The 20955-nt window shown below is 37.4% G+C and overlaps 1 protein-coding gene across 9 annotated transcripts in view; it reads right to left on the reverse strand.

The window, feature by feature from the left end:
* Window positions 1-20955, reverse strand: part of ASPH (aspartate beta-hydroxylase) — a 262524-nt gene that overhangs the window by 218016 nt on the left and 23553 nt on the right. For all 9 annotated transcript variants that reach the window (XR_003002936.1, XR_003002933.1, XR_003002935.1 and 6 more), the window contains exons 2-3: window positions 9751-9900; window positions 6543-6611 (exon numbers count right to left, since the gene is read on the reverse strand). Coding sequence is in view for 2 of the 9 variants with exons in the window: in XM_024742547.1 (XP_024598315.1) it covers window positions 6543-6611; window positions 9751-9900 (219 nt within the window). In the remaining 7 variants the exon portion in view is untranslated. The remainder of the gene's footprint in view (window positions 1-6542; window positions 6612-9750; window positions 9901-20955) is intronic.

Here is a 20955-nt window from a genome sequence, read left to right on the forward strand (position 1 = left end):
AAAGTGCAAGACATGATAAATACAGGCAAAGACTGCATAAGCTTTCAGAAAGAACATTATTAAATCATACTCATTTGTTCCAAAATATTAACATTCCAAAATCAGAAGCTTTGGACTATCAGAAACATTAACAGAATGAAACATAGTCCCTGAATAATCAGGAAAAGACAAACTAGGGTTATAATAGTTATTTAAGCGTTAGGAGATCACTGTCCAATGTACAACACATGTATCTATTTCCAAAAGTAGCTACTGAATAATGCTTTTTTAAACTAAGATTAGCAAATTGGACAGTTTTCCCGACACATGTAAATGCTGAGTCAAGGGGGAAGTTGATGTGCTTCCAGGGTTCTGATTCGAGACTTTTACTTTCAGGCTCTCATTTTGATAAGCCTGTAAGAGCGAGCTCTAAAAAAGAAACTAAATTTGTCATATTCCCTTCTGAAAAAATGGGTGAATAATCTACTTTCTGAAAGCAACTTGATTAAATGGGAAAAAATAAGAATAAATATTTGAAAAGTAGAAATTATCATAGTTAAATAAAATGTTAAAAAATGTAAATATTTTCCAATTTTAAGCTCTATAAAGAACCAAAGCTAGGCTAAGTTTCACAGAGGCTCAAAGAGATGTAAAAACATGAAACACCACTCCCAAAAAGGGTAAAAGAAATCAAAGGTCTTGGATCTTATCACTCTTAAGCTATAAGAGCTTTGTTTGAGCTGGGAAATGAATGAAATCTCATTTTAAGAAATGCATGTTACATATGTCTACTACAATTGTTTTTGCTATCACTGAAGCAAACTCATTTCAAATGAATTGATTCAAAGGTGTTTTTAAGGTTTTCTAACAGCAAAAATTGATTCTCCTAAAAAGAATTACCACTTTAATAAATTTAATTTACAAATATAAAAACCATATTATACCTAAGCCAAAGTTGATGGTCAATTAATAAGGTAATACAGGAAAAAATGGAAAAAGACCATTATTTAGGATGAATAATTTTAATATGTACAACATTATTTAAGATAACATATTGACATTTTCCTTCCTGTGTAATATGCCTCCTTTAAAAAAATACAAATTACTTTCTCTGGATGTCTATTTGGAAATGAAATTTAAAATAAATTTTGCTTTCACAGACAGATTCAGACACACTACTATCTGAATACAGTAACTGAACTACCCTAAGGCAAAAATATGAGGTTATTTTCAAATTATTTTAAAAGCACCATTAATACAGAATTTTACACTGAAATTTGTATTAACCTGTTTGACAAATCAACCTAAACAAATTACGATTAAAGAAAAAAAATCAGCCTTTTAAAGGACCATCATTTTACACATCAGTCATGTTAAAGATCAACAGAGAAGCACTGAATTTATGTATCATGCTAGAAATATTTTTATAATTAACTCCACTATAATCATCTTAATGAATAGCGTGTTAGAAGGACAAGCAGCAAGGGTTAATCACAAAACAATGTGCTATTAAGTTTCTGAATTTAGTTCAGCGAGTACATGAGTTGAAACAAAACGATACAGAAACCAATTATACTACCAAGAACATCATTCTCAATGCACTTTGTGGACCAGTAGGAGAATGAGGGGGTACCGCTTTCCTCAAGTGGGAAAGCCAAGCAAGGGACTAGCTAGGTGCTGTACTGGGGAAAAGATGACACAGTTGCCTTGTATTGTCCGATCGCAGCTGCCCCACTGCATGTTAAGCCCTGGATGAGCAAAGGAAAGAAAGAAAAAGGAGATTTTGCTTCGGGGGTTCACAAGCCAGTGACTTCAGTCCCTGCATCAAAGTTACTGGTTATGTAAATCCAAGATGACGCAAGTCTTTCCCTGAACCCCTTCATTCTGTGACGTACCATCAACGCCATCTGTGGTCTCGCTTTCTTCTTCTTCTTCTTCTAGCATTTCAAAAGGAGTCATTATATCATAGAGAAATGAGAGGAAACCATAAAACCAATCTGAACTTTCCTCTGCTAAAATATTAAGGACTTCCTCAAGAGAATCAATATTTTCATTACTGCCATCTTTGGTCAGGCCTACATAAGAATAAAGGAAGAGAGAAAGAGAAAATAAGGAGAGCAGTTAGGTGGAAAAAAGAAGTTGAGGAAGAGTGATCTCAAAAAGGATGTGCATCATGGTCAAGGAAGTTTACAGAAAAGGTATTTTGGAAAATAAAGAAATCGGTTAAGATGCACACCTTACAATCAACTCTCAATCATATGGACTAAAGGAAAAGCAATTGGACCAATCCTCACCCTTCCTACCAGCCCCTAACAGGGTTTGCCTTTCTCTCATCAGAGAATTGAGAGCCAAAAAAGCCACAAAATGGTCTCAGCCAAAACAGACTGACCAACTTCACCGGGAAAAGTGAGTGAAAGTCATATGAGGATAAAAAGACACTTCTGACAAGCCCCACATTTGCCCATGTAGCACCCAGATATTATCGAGAGTTGATTATACAAACACTTACATATATCAATAAATATTCACTGAAAATAGAAATGTTCATCTCCTCAAACTTTTCCCTTTAGGAGCTGCAGTTAGTTTAGGAAACTCTGGAATTGATATGACTAGCAGGGTAACTGTTCAGACTCCACAGATGGGCACCAACGTGCTCAAATTATACCAGATAAACAACTTAAATTTTAAAACTAGAAAATGTTAGCTTTATAATGCTCTGGTTACTGACTTGTGGTCCTGTCATTCTGACCAATAATAAAAGTCAGCTATTAATAACAATTCGTTCAGCCTACCAATATGAGATGTGATCAAGGCCAGTCACCTGCAACAGGAACATTCCAGAGTTCTCTCCCTATCAGCTCACGGAATTAGCTTCTACTGCAAAGATTCCAGACCCCCATATGGAAAGAAAGCAGTGTATATATCGTTTTTATCATTTGTTTTTGTCCTGTGAAGAACTGGCTTTGGGTAAGACTGGTCTCTTGGGTCCAGTAGGTAACAAAGTCCACCAGTAGAACTGTCAAGTTCTATACAGTAAGTTCCATAATTTTGAGGAGAAAAAAAAAAAGACAGGCTGTGAGAAATATGCACATCTACGATTTTAGAGCTTTTCGGATTATAACCACCTAACCTGGTATTTCTGGCTTTGACAACACAGAATTTGTCCACACAGCATAACTACCAGCAATCAAGATTGGCAGGTAAGGGATAATAATAAGACAACTAGTTTAATGTTAAAGATGATAGTGAATTTTCCCCACATTAGTCCATAGAAGAACTACGTTGCACCATTCTTCATGCGTTGGGGGGGAAAACCCACAAACTTCAGTCGGTATTTAAATTATTTTTTGACCAACCCAGCATGTTTCCTCACTGAACTGAACAGTTGACAAGTGCTGTGAACAGAGATCTGTATTCCCACCCAAGCCCCTGTGGGAATAACACTATTTCTTCTCCTTGTCCAAAAACTCTACAGCTGTATATTTAGAATAAATATTTTTCTTTTTCTCCATTTTCCAATACAAGTACTTCCAAGTACTGAATATAAAATACAAAACTTTACCACCCTTCAGCGTGACAGGATGAAGTACGCAACGAATATGCAAAAGTATTTGAGCAAAACTGATTACCCAACTATGCAACACTTTTGTGGTTCTTAAGACAAAAGTACTAGTCCAAAGAGAAAAAGAAAATATGTTCTGGGTTTATAATTCCTTATCCTCTAAGAGGAGGCCTGAACCAAAGAGCAACATGTGCCTGCCTCTGGGCAAGATCCAGCCCTCCCTTCCCTACCGCTCACTCAGGCATCTGTCAAGGCCACCAATGCCTGTCAAGGCTCCAGGGACTGCCTTCCCTTTTGTTCTCTGGCCATAGCTGGTGCCAGCTAGGTGGAAAAGGATAACTATGTAATCCACAGGTGGTGTTACTCTAAGAAAATGCTGCTCAGAATTTAGTCCTCTTTCCTATGGATTTATTTGGGAAACAAGTTTTCAAAGAATACATTATGAGACAATGTAGCTTTCAATCATCCAAGCCAAAATCAAAGACATTTTAGTTTAGATAATTGGGCCACAAAAGTAGGAAGGAATGTAAACAAGACCAGGCTTAGAATATTTTCAAAGTATACTGTAAGGGCCATGGCCAGAAATAATAAAATTAATGATGGCTATTGATCTTGATTTACTCCCATATTTCATTCTCTTTAGAGTTCATAAGAAAAGCAAACTCTGAAATGTAAAAGAAATGTAAACATGAACGTGTACATTTCCTCAAATTGATCAAATTTAGATATATGCAAATTTAAGACTCCAGAAAGAAATACTAATGAGAGAAATCCAAACCTATGGAAGTTCAGCATAACTATTACCACACCTGCCATGCCAAGCTCTCACCCAATCTCTGACTTTCTACTTTCATCCCTCCCCAGGGATTCCCTCTGCCTTAATCCAAGGCCCTTAACCTTGAACTGCTTCTCCAATGAGAACGTACCCCAGAGATCTGGCTCCTTTTAGGGTACACACTCACTGAATCTGCTCCCCCGTAATCTCTCCCTGAACATACAGAGCCCAGCAAGGCCAGAATTTCACCTGGTTCTTGCAACCATCCACCAGTAATAGAGGCACAACTAGGCTACAATAACCTTACAAAGTGGAAAAGAACCTTAGTCATAAAATTCAATTCCCATCAAGGTTGTATTTCATGCAGAGAATTCAAACACTACAGAATAAGGTTAGAAGACAAACAGCTTACATTAGTTTCTTTCATCTTTACCAAAGCCACAAGCCAACTGCGAATTTGTACATACACACAGTAAAATAGTTTATCTTAGCCTTTGCGCATTTAATAGTCAAATGACCAAATGAACACTCAGATTCACCAACTGAGTTCTGTCTCCAAGTATATGATTCTTGCAAAAGGGACAAGTTACCATTTGCCCATACCACATATGTGGCTACCCACAAATGGCAATGTTCTAAATTACAATTAATTAAACTCTTAATGGTTGCTTAAAAATATTAAGGGGAATAAATTTTTGAAATCTAAAATACTAAAAATCAAGTTATTAATGTAAGTTTGCAATAGAAATCAATGTGTGCTGTAGAAGAAATAACATGTTTTAATTTTTAATAGTTGACATTTCCTGACAGACCAAGATAGCTGATTTTAAGCACCTGCCCCCTTAAAAAAATCAACAAAATACAGTAGATAAGTAATATTATTTCTAAAAATGAGGCAACGGCTCACATGAAGTTAATTTTTTAAATAAAAAGCTTTGCTATTCAGAATCTGTCATTTAAAGAAAAGTAACAAAATGAAGTAATAAACCATTTATAGGCAAGCAAATTAGCATCATTCTGAAATAAGGTCTATATAATCTTCTTTCTTACGCATGCCTAGGATTATAGTCTTCTGAGAATTTACCATATTTATAGAAACCCAAATTTAGATATATAATGACAAAATTGTATAGAAAATTCTATTACGGTTAAGACAGGAAAAGAAATTTCATGGGTATAGGAAGCTTTCACTGTTAAGTAGCAAATATAGTTCTCATTGAGCAGTAACAAGAAAACAATGTCAAAATTAAGATGTTTTATTACACTTCAATACAGATGTATCTCCCATTTTTTTCATATCCATAAAATATACACAAAATTGTGTGTCTAGGAAGAATCTGTGCCATTATTCTATTAAGCTTAGCATGTAAACCTTGTCATATTTGTTATTTTTCTAAAGACTTTAGTATAAAATGTTTTAATGCATATTACGCTACATACTAAAACAAAGGAAAGGATGCTGCTTAACAAGCAGAAATAATATCTCACCAGGCCAGATTATATAAAATTTGCATATTAAAATTAGCACCATCCTTTCTAGTATGAGAGTATTTTAAAATTAAATGAAAGAATATCACATCTTTATCTATTATAAAAAAAATCTCAATGATAAAGACGGGTAATTCTGGTGATAAAAGAGAAGGGTCCAAGACTTAAAAAAAAATCAAGAAACCTGGCCAAAGACTACTAGTTTATATTTTAATGTTAGCTTTCAAATAGTCATAGGACATTATAAGATGTTTACTACCACTATTTTATTTCAGAATGAATTTATGTAAGCCTTCAGAAATTTACATTTTCAAATGGACATTGAATTATGTCAAATGATGCTAAAGAATGGTCGCCATTACCATATGTGAAAGCAGAATAGGACATTATCTACATGTTCAAATGTTATGTTCAGAATATAAAGTGCTTTAAATCTAAAAACACATATGAAATTATATTACTTATAATATCTGTGCAGGAGCCATATACTTATTCATTTTTAACAGTAGTTGAAATGTGAGAGTTTATAGAAAAATAATTAAGCCATTCAACATCCCAACAAGAATGAAATAAATGATTTAAGTGGGAAAATATCTTTCATAAAATGGAAATGACTGACACAAACATTACTAAAGCTAAAATATTGGGTTGGCCAAATGAACCTTTTGGCCAACCCAATATTATTTTGCTTCCAACATTTTAGCACCACAAATTAAAAAAAAAAAAATGTGTACTTGCCTAATAAAACTTTGGCATCATCTACATCAAAATCTCCATCACCATCAGCATCATAGATTCCCAGTTTTCCTACATGAGGGGAAGGAAAGACGGATATGGGAACAAAAGGAAAAACAAATTTAATAAGGTGTTACTATTTCTTACAATCCTGCATATCGGCCATTAATGCAACCAATCAATGCAACTCTTTGCTCCTTTCATCCTTAAAAGCCGTGCTAATGATAATCTCACTTTAAAATGAAGGCAGTTCACTTAGAGATTGAGGAAATATTCACCTAACAAATCTAAGAAATATAACTCAGATAATATTTTCTTTAAGGGCTTAACAATACCCTGAGATTTAATCACTTCAGAGTAGTTTTTTTTAACTTTACTGCTAAAAATACTTTAGGTAAAATGTTCAACATATATAAGGAATAATACAGATCCATTTCTAACAGTTACATGAAATTTAATGTTTCTAAAGTACAGAAGTTCCTCACACCATTAATATTCAAAACAAAAGAACACCCACTGAGCCTCAAATAAAGACCATATATAATTAACATCGAGTATAAGTACTAAAAATAAGAGGATGATTAATTTTACGTTTCATAATAATGATTTATGACAGAAGCATCATGAATCAACCTTTAAAAACAGACTTCTGGAAATAAAGTATGTAAAACTCGCTTTCTGAAACTACAAAGGAAAACTTACACTTATCCTACTTAAAAATGTAATTAGCACTGGCCACCTACTACTACGAAAAAAAATAAGGCTTAGAACAGACAAGCTGAGAAGACAATACTAGCAGACTTCCTCCTTCAAGAATAGTAAATGTGTATTTTAACTTTATCATCTCAGAGCACTGTTCAGCATTTCAAATATAAGTCAAATACATTCAGTTCCCTAAAAACATCCTAAAATCAACACAGTTTATAATTCATCATTGGACAATGGCTGTGAAGAGGCATTAATTTAACATTTTAAACAACAATATTGTAAACAGCAATATTTAAACCACATTTACAAATATAGCATCAGTACTAAAACACCAGTTGGCAGCACTGCCACCATTTTTGTTTGTTTGTTTAAGCAATGCTTTTATTTTTACTTATTTTTTTGAATTTTAGAATTTTATTTATTTTTTTATACAGCAGGTTCTTATTAGTTATCTATTTTATACATGTTAGTGTATATATGTCAATTCCAATCTCCCAGTTCATCCCACCACCACCACCCCCCACCACTTTCCCTCCTTACTGCCTCCATTTTTTAATAAAAAATAAGTTAACTCCAATAAAGATGTTAAAAAAAAAAACAAAGTTAAAACATTGCACAACAGCAGAAGAGCTTTGGGAGTCGAGTTGCTATGACCAACCTAGACCCTCCCAGAGCCCTTGTCCCACTTACTGTTAACCTGCTATGTAGAAGTCTGATTGAGGAAAGCACATACACGTTGAAAGTGACAATAACAATAATAATGTAGACATAAGGAAGTTATCATTTCTATAGCTAAGAAAATATAAGTGAAAAGCGCTGGTCTGCAGTTGAGGCTACGTATAGCACAGAGTTCAAATAACAATAAAAAGACAGAAAATACTATACTTTCTCACAAATTTAAGAGGGAAAATTGGTCCTACCACTTACATTCTCTGATGCAGGTGATAACTAAAATAGCAGCCCAAGGATGAGGTTTTAGAGACTAACACAAGTAGACTTAAAAGGCATCTCCAATAGCCTACCTTGAAGTACCTCTGATAAGTTATAACGGAAGTCCTTTGCTTTGGCTGCATGCATACAAAAACATGAAAATTGTTACTTGAGCTTAAATGTACACATCTTCTAAATCTCTTCTTTTGTCTAATAGACTTTGCTTTGCAACATCATCAACATAAGTTAACAAAAGCACAGATCTACTCAGAAGTTCATCTCCAAACTAAAATTCTTCCTCTATCACTCTTACCAATCTACTCGGAGACACTTTCCTCGAAGTACAATAATAAAAATAAGAAGCTTTAACAAAAGGCAGATTACATGTGTGTTTTGTTGTTCTTTGCCTTTCCCCCCAGAAAGATGGCTGGCTATAAACTAATAAGTAAAGCACAAGTGCAGAGCGGTCTATGGAAGGGAGGGGATTTTCTCTGCGACACTATACATACAGAGAAAAGTGTGCATTTTTTTCAGTGAAAAGGTCCACATCTTTCACTGGCTTATTAGAAAGGAAGGCCATTTACTCACAACAGCCAAAAAGTGGAAATAACCCCTATGTCCATCAATGATGAATGGATGAGCAAAATGTGGTGAATCCATACGATGGAACATAATTCTTCCATAAAGTGGAGTAAATACCGAACCTTGAAAACATTACACTAAGTGCAAAACAACAGACACAAAGGGCCACGTACTGTATGATTCCATTTATATAAAACGTCCGGAATAGGCAAATACACCGAGTGTATTAGTGCTTGCCAGGAGACAAGAAGGAGAGGGGGATGGAAATATTCTGAAATTAATAATGATGACAGCACAAAATTATATGTTAAAAAACAGTGAACTGTACATTTTTACATATTTACAATACTGAATTTTATCTCAATTACAAAAAGAGACTTGGTCAGGTGAAACAAAAAAAAGAGTATGACTCCAAAAATTGTAAAGAATCATTAACGTAAAAAAACGTGAAAAACTGCAGTGATTATGGGGAGAGAAAAGGAAATGGAGAGGAAAGGAAGACAACTATCAGAAATAACACAGCAACTTCCTCAGAACATCCTACAGGCCACACCTACACATGCACACGTGCACACACACACACACACACTCACATCCACACACAACAGTTCCAACAAGGACACAGAGGCGTGTGCTTGGAAATGCTCTCTTTAAGGCAGCGTCTTGCAAATTGTGTTTATGATCCATTCATGGGTCCTTAAATAAATTCAATGGCTCCTGACCAGTATTTTAAAAACTCATAATACAACAAAATAGAATAGAAATTATAGAGTACTGCATGTCGTGAGAGTACGTACTGTTAAAACTTTTTGGTGTGATATATAGACAATATAAAGCCTATTTTTTTCTATGACAGATCATGTTCAAAGAAGTTGGAAGTACCACAGCAAGGTAACCCTGATAACATCCCCTTTTGTTCCTTCCCTACTGAGAACCACTGAGAGGCTACAGAATTGACCGTACCAATAAGAAACAATAAGAAAATCCTTACCTAGCACTTCCTCGTAATCAACAAGATCAAACCAGACCACAGCTACCGATGTCCAGACTCCGAGCAATGCAATGACCATAAACCACGTGAAAAACGAACTTCCAGAAAGTCCTCCTTTCCTCCCATTCTTGTGTCCTCCATGCTTTGTCTCTGTTAAAAAAATAAAACAGACAATGTCATTATATAAGAAGAAAACACTTTATTGAACCTCTTTTCACTGAAATGTTTCTCCAGGAATTTGAGAGTAACTTCCAATGGTAAATCACTTCAAAACTATCAATAGTTTTCACTTAAATTCTCAAATCATGTTACACAAAATAAAGATTTTAAAAATGGAAAAGACTATGCTTAGCCTCAATACCACATATGTATGACCCTAACTTCTAAGTAACAAGAGAAATAAACTACTAATGGGCTAGCGATTTTTTTAAAATAAAAATTGATATGTGTATTCCTTCCAAGTTCTTTATCTAAACGACCTAAATATAACCTCCTTCAAAGTTCAGAGCATATCAACAACTTAAAGAGATCATAAATGTAGCCAAAGCCTTTTGGTTTTTTGTCGCATTTAGTTTCTGTAGAATCTTGAAAACTGTAACTGCCATAGAAGAAGCTCCCCGCAAAACGCTTCATATTCTTAGCCAGGGTGACAGAGATAAAGGAAGGAAACTATTTATAGGAAACAGAGGTCAGGGAAGAAGAGAAGCCAAACAGTGCAATGCAGTGCTCCTCGACAAGATCCTTTGGGACCCAGGGAAAAAGGGAAAGGTCTTCATAATTGGTCTCGACGTAGGATACAGTTTTGTAAAGTGCTGTCCACCGGAAGTGTCATATATCACATTTGATATGTTTAATATACTTTATACTCTTCTGGAAATACTCGTACAGCCAAAAATAAACAAAAATAATGATAGTCAAGTAATATTAAGAGAAAATGGTCAACACTGTCCTTAAAAGGACCATAAAACTCAAATTTCTCTTAAAAAGGAATATGATAAATATTAATAAATAAATTAGAAGAATATGTCATATCTCAACATGCCCTTTGGGAAAAGGAAAAATTTATCAAGCAAGTAGGAAAGCAGGATGCTATCTTCCACTGGTGGAGCACGTTACCTCCTCTACGCGCATGCGATCCTCACAAGGGTCCTGTCAGTGTTTCTCAAGAGGGTGTTTCTGGGTTTAAACAGGACAATTCTTCATCCTGTGCGACTGTTCCTCACACTGCAGGGCAGCTGGCATTCCTGGTTTCCTCTGGTCCCACAGGTAAGTAGCTCCCAGAGATTATGACAAACAAAAACACCCCCAAATACTTCCAAGTGTCCACTACAACACTGGCGGTAAGGACGGGAATAATCATCTCTGTTTTATAGAAAAATGATGAAATGGTTCACCCAAAGCCACCAGCATAAGGTGGGTCGAGCCAGGAATAAGCCCTGACTTCTATGGTCCTGAATTCCTTGCTCCATATGAATGGGCCAAATTACATGATTTCAGATACCTCACTAGCTCTCATCTAAAACCTGATTCCTAAATCCAGTTCTAATTAGGGAATACTCGTAGTAATTTTCCAGTGGCTTAAATCAAGAACATACTATCAATTCTTCTTATTAAAAAGATATACATATTTTTTAAACCAATCACTAGATCAACTTTTCAAAAGGGGTCATAAAAACTGAATCAGTCTTAACAGTGTGTACGTTATATTTGTGGATATACACACTCAAACATATACATATTTACTTATATACCTATATTTAAGTATATAAATTGATGAACTAAATAAAACAAAATTCCTTCTTAAAGAAAAAGTCAATTTCCTTTTCTAGTGTTCGTTAAATATTAACAGACCCATCAATAAGGGCTAGATTTATAAATAATCACATGGTGAACTTACAAAAGTATGCTTTACCAAATAAGATCCGGCCATCTAATTTGTTTCTTTTCTTTTTCTTTTTCCTCACATGATCTATTAAAAGTCTCCTAAAAGCTGGCTATATAAAAACATAACTTACACATTTAAAAAAATACCTGCTGGGCACAGATCACAATGTTACTTATTAAATCCACTTAAAATAGGCTCCACTGTTTTATTATCTGAACGTAGTCACCGGAGTGGAGACTGGGTGAAAATTGTCTGCAGTGCTGGTGAGGGAAAATGATGATTTCCAAAATTTTATGTGTCTTAAGGATAGAAGTTATACAAAGAACAATATAAAATAAAGCACCACTATAATTTTTAAAAAGAAAAGAAATATCTTCTGTGGGAAGGGGAGCGCCACAGATTCAGTAACAGTGTTGTGTGTTTAATTTACTGAACTTCTACAAACATGAAGACATTTTTTAAGACTGTATTTGAAAAAAACCTTTATTTCTATACAACAAATCAATATATGCACATTACCCATTTGTATAGAATACTAACTATAAAAAGAATAATGGGGCTTCCCTGGTGGCACAGTGGCTGAGAGTCCACCTGCCGATGCAGGGGACTCAGGTTCGTGCCCCGGTCCGGGAAGATCCCACATGCCGCGGAGCGGCTGGGCCCGTGAGCCAGGGGCGCTGAGCCTGCGCGTCCGGAGCCTGTGCTCCGCAACGGCGGAGGCCGCGGCAGTGAGAGGCCCGCTTACCGAAGAAAAAAAAAAAAAAAAAGAATAATGCCTTCTAAATATGGAACTATAATAGTGACTAAGGATGTTCCTCCCTTGGCTACTTATTACCTAAGAATCAAACTTAAACTTTTTATTTAAAGTAAGTGCTAAAATGGCAGGAAACTGGGTTCTTGTCTTATCTCCTCTTGGACATTTTGTAACTGATACCAGTCCCTTGTACTGCTCCTGATTAACTAGAAAATAATAAGGCCAATAAATATAGTTCAACATTTTATTCATTCATTTAATGTATTTATTCAGCATATATGTGCCAGACATGACTCAGTTTTTTCACTCAATAATTAAGTTTTCAAAATGTGTACCTCAGTAAAAGTACACCTCAGACGATGCTATTTGAAATAAGCTTATAAAGAAATAGCTAATAAAACAAAATAATCATTTGAATTCCAAGTCCAATTCTTTCTCCATTTCTATCTCTTTCTTAAAGCAGAAACAGAGGGGGAAAATTCCTGAGATTCTCAAAAGGAAAGTATCATTTATCCAAGTTGATTCCTAGTACTCGTCTAAGTTATTGACCTGCAACACCAAACAAAGTAAAAACTGGAAATGAGGTTTTAAAAGAATTACATAAATGCATATACCAAAACAGAGAGAAGGGATTAGGAGGGTAAAGAGAGAGAAAACCAAAGACAGTGAAGAATACACCTTTGCCTAGAATCTATTCCCATTTATTTTGGACATGATGCTAACAAGTTCAATCAAGCTTCCTAACTCGCTGCACGAAACTAAAGAATAGACCTTAGAGACAGCCTCACCCAGAGGAGTTAAAGCAACAAGTGCTGATGGAGGGCAGGCCTATGAAATGTCTGAATACAGCACGAGTAAGACACAAGAACCTGAAGAGTGGCAGGAGGCCATTTACCACTGATGCTCACTGGCAACCCTGACTAGCCCTTAACTATTACACTTACAGTCCTTAACTATTAAAGTAATCTTTAGTACAAGGTAATCATGATATCCTATTCATTCTGTCATTACACTATTGTTTTAAAACTGTTTAAGAATGCAAGAAATGTACAATAAATTCTGGAAAGATTTTCATTCAAAATATTTTTTTATTAAATGGATTTACCGCTTAAAAGGTAAACGTCAAAAAAAAAGAGTAAATGTTATTTAGCTAGAACATGAAATAATTAGCATTATTTTATCCATCCCTTTATAATGTCAAATACATGAGGTGTTACTCCAGTAGTATTCATCTTTTTACTGTTAATATTTACCAATTCCATAAAGGAACAAAACAGTAAATTATAGAAAGGAGTCTTTCTTGAGACATCTTTTCTAGGGGAAACTTTTTAATTGACACTAAATAGCACTCTCTTGGTATGTCACTTTGTAAATACGGTGTACCTAGTCCCAAAGGGCAGATCAGTTTCTGTCCAACTAAACTGAAAAGAGCAGAGTAAGATAAGCCCTTTGAGAGAGTTTAAAACTCCCAACTCCCCAAACACACCTGAAACCACTACTGTGTTCCAAACATATTCTGGAAGAACATCTAGTAGTTGTCCCTCTTTTCTAAAATCAGAATAAATCTAAGAATTTTCATTTCATTTCTGGCTCCATAGTCAACCTATAGTCCCAGGGATTAATCAAAAAGATTTTTTTTTAATGAGGGTTAAGAATATGGCAAGAACTATGTGATTCATTTTTTTCCCACATTGACCCATCAAATCAGAAAACGCTCTCACATACTACCGAACACAGAAAATTACCATGGTGATCAATGGAATGAGTCTCCCCAAAATTGGGCTAGGGACAATCGGAAATTTTATTTATTTGGTTAGAAAAGGGAAAATAGAAGATGCACCCCCAGCACCTGAGCACTAGTCAGTTACTTAACTGGAAGTACAACTAAGTGAATTACAAATAACCATTTATGAGATTTGGTAAGCATTATGCTGGTGATGTCATATTTATACACAGATACTACTCATTTAAAGTTTTAAAAAACCATAAAAGCAATTCATCAAACTGGTTATTTTTCTACATTACAAAATGTCACCCTTTAGGAGCCATGAACTGTTAAAAGTGGGTCAGAAGTAACGGCTGACTTTGCCTCACTATGTACGTTAAGCAATCCATGCGGAAGAGGAGAAGCGCCTTCTAAGAGAACTGCAAGTCCGCTAGATATCTCCTATTCTTCACGGCTCCATGGGCCACTTTATCAGAAAAGTCAAGTAAGCCATTCTAACCATTTATTTAAAACAGTGTTCAAAGCAGAGAGACTCATACTCTCTATACTAATAATAGAATCCTTCCAGCGGCTGCTCGGGCAGCTGAGAGTTGGAAGCAGTCTTGAATATGTCTATTTTATTTTTCTTAAATACATTTTCAATATAATGAGCCAATATAGCTTGCCTTCAATTAAATGAAAAGACAATCTTAACTTACAAAGAAAAGCAAAAACAAACACATACAAAAATGTAAATCAACACATCATTAAAGAACACTTGAAGGTTAATGATTTGATTTGAAAAACAAAAAAAAAATCCCAATGTCTTTTCTTTGCATTTATCGCCTGCTTCACAAAAATTAGGTCCATTTCCACATATGGTAAGTCTCTGCTTGAGCCAACTAAGTGTGCTCATTAATACCAGAAGGGACGGATAAAGCCCTTAAATTTCCTATAATTGTACAGGAGATCTGAATGCACACAATTCTTTACGTTCACTGTGATTAATGTCTAAGACCAAGACAGACCACATGTTTATTTTTCTGAAGTTTGTAAAATGTGGTCTCTGGTAGTACGATACAATAAAAGATATTCTAAGTTAAGACACTAAAACTTAATATTCATATTACAGACAGATTAATTAGTCCATGAAAAATTAAACTATTTTGAAACATCGAGGTCTCCAGAAGTTCAAAATAGAAAACGTAGAAGATGCAGTCAAAACAACTTAGCCAAAAATATTTGAACAGCGCACAACTGAAAACCAAGCTAAAAATTGTCGGCTAGATCCCAAGTCACTTTTAACCCAAACAATAAAAATATACCTTTACCTTCTGCCATTTTGATTTCTTCAATCCATTAATAATATATATGGAAGAAAAAAAACCAAAGCCCTATGAGCAGGTTATCAGGCATACCACAGGCCCTTCGTTACTAGAGCTGTGGACTGGCCAACAGCTCCTTGGGCAAGGCCTCTAGAACTGAAATTGGACCTGACTGCAAACTCTGCTCACCAGTTATTTTTAGAGGCCTCTTCCTCATGGCCAAATACTGCTAATCACTCAGGCTGAAATACTCTCTCTGCTAACAGTCCGACAGCCTTTCTCCCACTGCTGGGATTCCTTTCTGGGTTGGTCCTATCCCCCAATTCCAAACCCTAAAAAATATCAGGCATGCTGGAAAAAAAAAAAAAGGAACAAATGCACTGCCAGTTTGGGTGTTTTGGGATTCATTCTTGAATGGTTTTAGCACAAGTACCAAATCATTCAAAACTGAAACAAGTCTTGCTATAAAATGTGGGCTCCAGGCCCTGCAACAGCGTGAATTGACCCTTCGGAATCTAATCAAATGCCTATGTGAAAAGTCCATTACATAGTTTGTTTGAATGAAACAGAACCCTAAATGGTAAGAAATGGATTAATGCTCTAGAATTCTGATTCACAGGCATTACCATCCCAAGACTAAATTCCCTCAACAGCAAAACTAAAGCAACAATCAAAAACTTTTTCCCTAGGGAATTCCGTGGTTAGGACTTGGTGCCGGGTCCCGGGTGTGATGCCTGGTCAGGGAACTAAGATGCCGCAAGCCGAGTGGCATGGCCCCCAAAAAACAAAAATGTTTCCCTAGAGAAGGAGAGAGAGAGAGAGCTGTGAAGGAAGCATGGAGTGTGGAGACAGGGAAAGAAGGAACTCTTCATCAGTAAGAGTATCACCTAGGAAACACTATCTCAGGGGACTGGAAAGCCATTGTACAACCGCGTTCTGATTTTCTTCATCGTCCCTCCAGTCCCCTCTCCAAATATTCTCTTTGGGGAAATAAAACCAGCCCAATTTATTCACTGATTTAAGACTGGCAGCTCACAGAATTCATCAGAGCTCTGATCAGTTACACTAAATTAATCTAGCACAAATTGTATCCAGAGTGAGGCAGCAACCTTTCAAAGTTCTTTATGAGTCTTAATTTTTTCAGTCAAACAATGCTTCACATGCAAATGAAACAGTTAAATGTTCTGAAAAGGAGTCAGCAACCTAAGATACCAGTATCTGATGGCTCAGAGCTGGGACAGAGTGAACAGGGCAACTGGGACAACTAATCAAAACTGACCAGGGTCTTACGTGTTCTGACCAAGAGCCATTCCTTTCCTCAAGGATCTGTCCCACTGAAGTCGGTGCCTGCTACAATGTTGAGTAATGAATCATCTGTTGACAGGGGTTTAAGATAGATGACCAACCAGCACACAAGTTTACTAGACAAATATTTCAGAAGCTTCTTTTGTTTTTTTCAGAGGGAGAGGGAAAGTGACAAGAGGCCCTTCTTGAGAGCACTGGAAACCAAGCCACCACACTTACACGGTGGGTAGCCGGCTTCAGACTTAGGAGACCTGGATTCAATTCCAGCTGCTTCATTACCTTTGATTTTAAGGAAGTCATCAAACTTCTGGGCCTTGACTTCCTTGCCTATAAAAAGTGTCTTGGGGACTTCCCTGGTGGCGCAGTGGTTGAGAGTCCGCCTGCCGATGCAGGGGACACGGGAACCGCGAAAAAAAAAAAAAAAGTGTCTTGGCACAAATGAGGTGTGCAAATATTTGTTGAAGTCATGCATGCAACACATTTTGATTGAATCCATCTGGACTCATGCATAAGTCTCCTCATCTCCAAGTCACAGCTCTTTTCATGATCCTAGCCTGCCACCAAGACTGCAGGGGCTGCTAGGGTTTCCTCTTTCCCTTTATGGGCCTGTACAAGGCCAGCTGCACCCTACATTCTGGGTCTGGGGCCAAACACTGAACTGAGACAAGAATCACAGCTACTAAGTATGGGTATGCCTCACCACTGAGGCTCCTTCCACACAGCTGCAATTATTCGTCCTCCACAAATCTTTATCCCACATATTCAAACATCCTAGAGTTAACCTACTCCTTTGCTTTTTGCAACAATTTTACAGTTATTTCAATCAAATCTCTTCCTGCCTCAATTTTGCAATAATGGCATACCTGTTATTCTGGATAGGGTGATTAGGATGAATGAATCTCTCTGAAATAACATTTAATCCATCACAGTGCTTAAGGAAAAAGAAATCCTGATTTGCAAGTAACTATTTCTTACAATAACAATTCATTTTCATGATGGGAAATGTTTATAAAAGCTTTTAAATAAATAAAATTTGCATATTGCAATCATATTTTTAAAACCCTAGCAAAGGGAACTACAGTAGTATTAACTATTCCTTGTAGTAGCTGCTGAAACTAACAGCAAACTCCTAGGTCCAAGCAAAGACCAAACTTCTGCAGTGTGCTCTATTACTCTCAACCTGACACCACTGGAGACCAGAAGAGTCAAGATCTATGTCCATGGAGTCCAGCGCTCTCCCTGCCTCCCAAACTGACCGGGTGAAAACCCATCAGAGTTCTCATGGGGTGACAGTGATGACTCCCTCCACTCCCCCAATCACTCAATCAAAAGTGCTGCTCGAACTTTAGAGTCACCTGGAGGACTGGTCAAAACAGATGCTGAGCCCACCCCAGAGATTTTGATTCTGTAGGTCTGCAGAGGGGCCTGAGAATGTGTATTTCCAATAAGCTCCCAGGTAATCTGATGCTGCTGGTCTAGGGACCACACAGAAAGAGAATCACTGCATTACTGCCTGCACTAGCCATCCCTAATTCTCAGGGTCTGGAGCAGGGGAAAGGAGCTCTTGCTTTTACCAAGTTCCAGACCATCATTCCTTACCACCTAAAAAAGAAAAAAACAACAGAACCCTGTTCCCCCAAGGTCCATGCTGTCCCATTATACTACCCTCCACCTGCCCCATCACTGTCATCACCCGTGTGCGGTGACCTCTCCTCTCAGTGAAACCTTCTTCACCTCGATTCCAGCCATAACCATGGGATTTCCTGTCCAGCTGTGTGGCCAACATGTCAGGTCCTCTTTCCTTCATTTCTTTATCCATCCAGTGACCTTGTTCCCTTCCATTCTATATCCACACTAGTCCTTACATTCTCACCATGGACCTTACCACAAACCCAACCTAACTCACCCTCCTAATCACATCTTCGTTCTTGCTGAAATATCTCTGCAGCTCTCCTAGCACAAACGTCCTAACAGATCCTGCTAAGAAAGCTCTGCTTGTTCGGGCGCACCATGAGGACTGCAGGATACCATGAGGTAGCGAAAATACAGTTCTTTAAAACAAAAACTAAAACCCTTTCATCTATATGTAGTCTCCAAAGCAAACATGAGCATGTTTTACCATTCTAAACTCAATATTAAACAGCCAGTATCACAGAAGTAACAAAAGGCAACTCAGCAGACATTGGGTGAAATCTCCGCAAACACACCAGCTCCGCTGTTCCCAGGTAGAAGGAACACTACCTCTACAGGCAAAGGTTTAGGTTCTATTGAATACGTAAGCAACCACTCTGATCACGACTTTCCCGTTGTTCCAGCCTGTTTTCTCAACGATTTCTTCTTAGGTCCTGTAGGTCTCTTGCTTCTCCTTTTTTCCCACCCCTCTTCATTCCCCTCCTGCCTTCACATCTTTCCAAATCCACCTTAAGAGTCCATAATTCGTTATTTAAATCACTCCCAGCCTCACTAAGCTCCCTGCTGCTCTATCCTTTCACTGTATCAGTCTGCCATCCTTGGCTCCCCAGACAAACACAGCTATTCCACAATGACTACGTCAAACTTATCTGCCTCTAAAGTAGTCTATCTTTGCAAACTCAAAAAAAAAAAAAAAATGCCATAGCTCTTACCTCACAGAGAAGACAGAGCCATCAGCCGGAAGCTGTCTGCAATGGCTGTGCTCTACCAACCATCACAAGCCGAAATTCACGTGCATTCATTCCCTGCTTCCCTCCTAAGTCCTCCGTGCCCCTTCCCTCCTCAGCCACCTTATACTCTATCTTTTCCCTGTCCTATTCCACCAGCTCTCTGCCTTTACAGCATCTTCCCTCAGCCCCACAGCTATAGCCCCTGCCCTTCCACCTCCCTGTCACAGGTGAAATTCTCAGCAGGACCATCATGTCACTGCTTTCACTCTCCAACCCCCTATTCGCCCCTTACAACCCGGAGGCTGCAATCTGGCTTCTGCACGGGCCTCCAGTGTAGCGGCGCCAATGTCACACCAATGACATCCATGTCACTAAAGCGAATCGAAAATTTTCAGTCCTCCTCTAATTTGTCCTCTCAGAAGAATTCTCCCTCCTTCTTAAACATTCTCTTCCCTTGACTTTCGTTACTCTAGAATCATCTTCGACCTTTGTGGAATTCTAGTTCCCAATCTCCTTTGCTAGCTCACCCTCCTCTAGTTGACTTTTAAACATGGAAATTCCAGAAGCCTTGGTCCTATGGCCTTTCCCTAGTTTATTTTAGCTACCACCTTCTAGATAGCTTAATTTTTTCTCTCCTTCAAGCTCACATACCTGTCTACTCAATACCTCCTGTGAGTGACTTAAGGACACCCAAAACTCAACTTATACACGACTGGACCCAACATCTTTCCCACCTCCTCTCCAGTGCTCTAAATCTCATAAGCACTTCCATCAAGCCAGCGGCTTAAACCAAAACCCTGGGAGTCATCCTAGATTTTGTTCTCTCCTGTTTCCCAAACACCCATCTCCCAAATCAGAGTTTCTACATCAGGCCAATGGATTACAACTATGCCAAGATTTGAATTCTCCTCAGTGCTCGGGTCATCCTTGCCTGTATGTACCCCAGCATGATATTTTTCAAAATTTCTTTTGTACGCGCCATGACATGAAAAAGTGGGGAATTGTCTCAAGTGACCCATCTTTCCTACGATCATCTAAATCCAAGTTAGCATCATCTCCTAGACGACTACAATACCTTAACATAACCTTTAGTGCCCCACACAACAGCCAGAATAATTTTTTAAATCTGATTGTATCACTACCCTGTTAAAAATCCCTCAATGGCTTTACAGTATTCTTAGGATAATATTAAAATCTACAATGTGGCCTTTAAGACCCTACTCAACATGGCCCCAGTCTATCACTCCAGCTTTAGTTTCATGTCCTTTCCCCAAGCTGTCTATACTCCAGCCACAAAAAACTCACCATGCTCTTTCCAGTCTCAGGCTCTCTGCACACGCCATTCCCTCTTCCTGGGATGGCAGCACTGTGGTCCCAGCCTAGCTATCTCCTCCCACTTGGCTTAAATGGAAACATTTTCTAATATACTCTCATTGTAGAATGTACTTCTTCAGAGTGTTCTTTCATTGGTAATTAGACAACTACAATAATTAATTTCTTAAATTCTTTCTAACTTCAGAATGCAAGTTTCATGAAGCCAGGGACTGAACCTGCCTTGTTCATTAATGTACATTTGCCCTGCATCTAAT

Source organism: Neophocaena asiaeorientalis, unplaced genomic scaffold (genome assembly GCF_003031525.2).
Source record: "Neophocaena asiaeorientalis asiaeorientalis breed wild unplaced genomic scaffold, Neophocaena_asiaeorientalis_V1.1 scaffold226, whole genome shotgun sequence".
In the NCBI taxonomy this organism is placed as follows: Eukaryota; Metazoa; Chordata; class Mammalia; order Artiodactyla; family Phocoenidae; genus Neophocaena; species Neophocaena asiaeorientalis.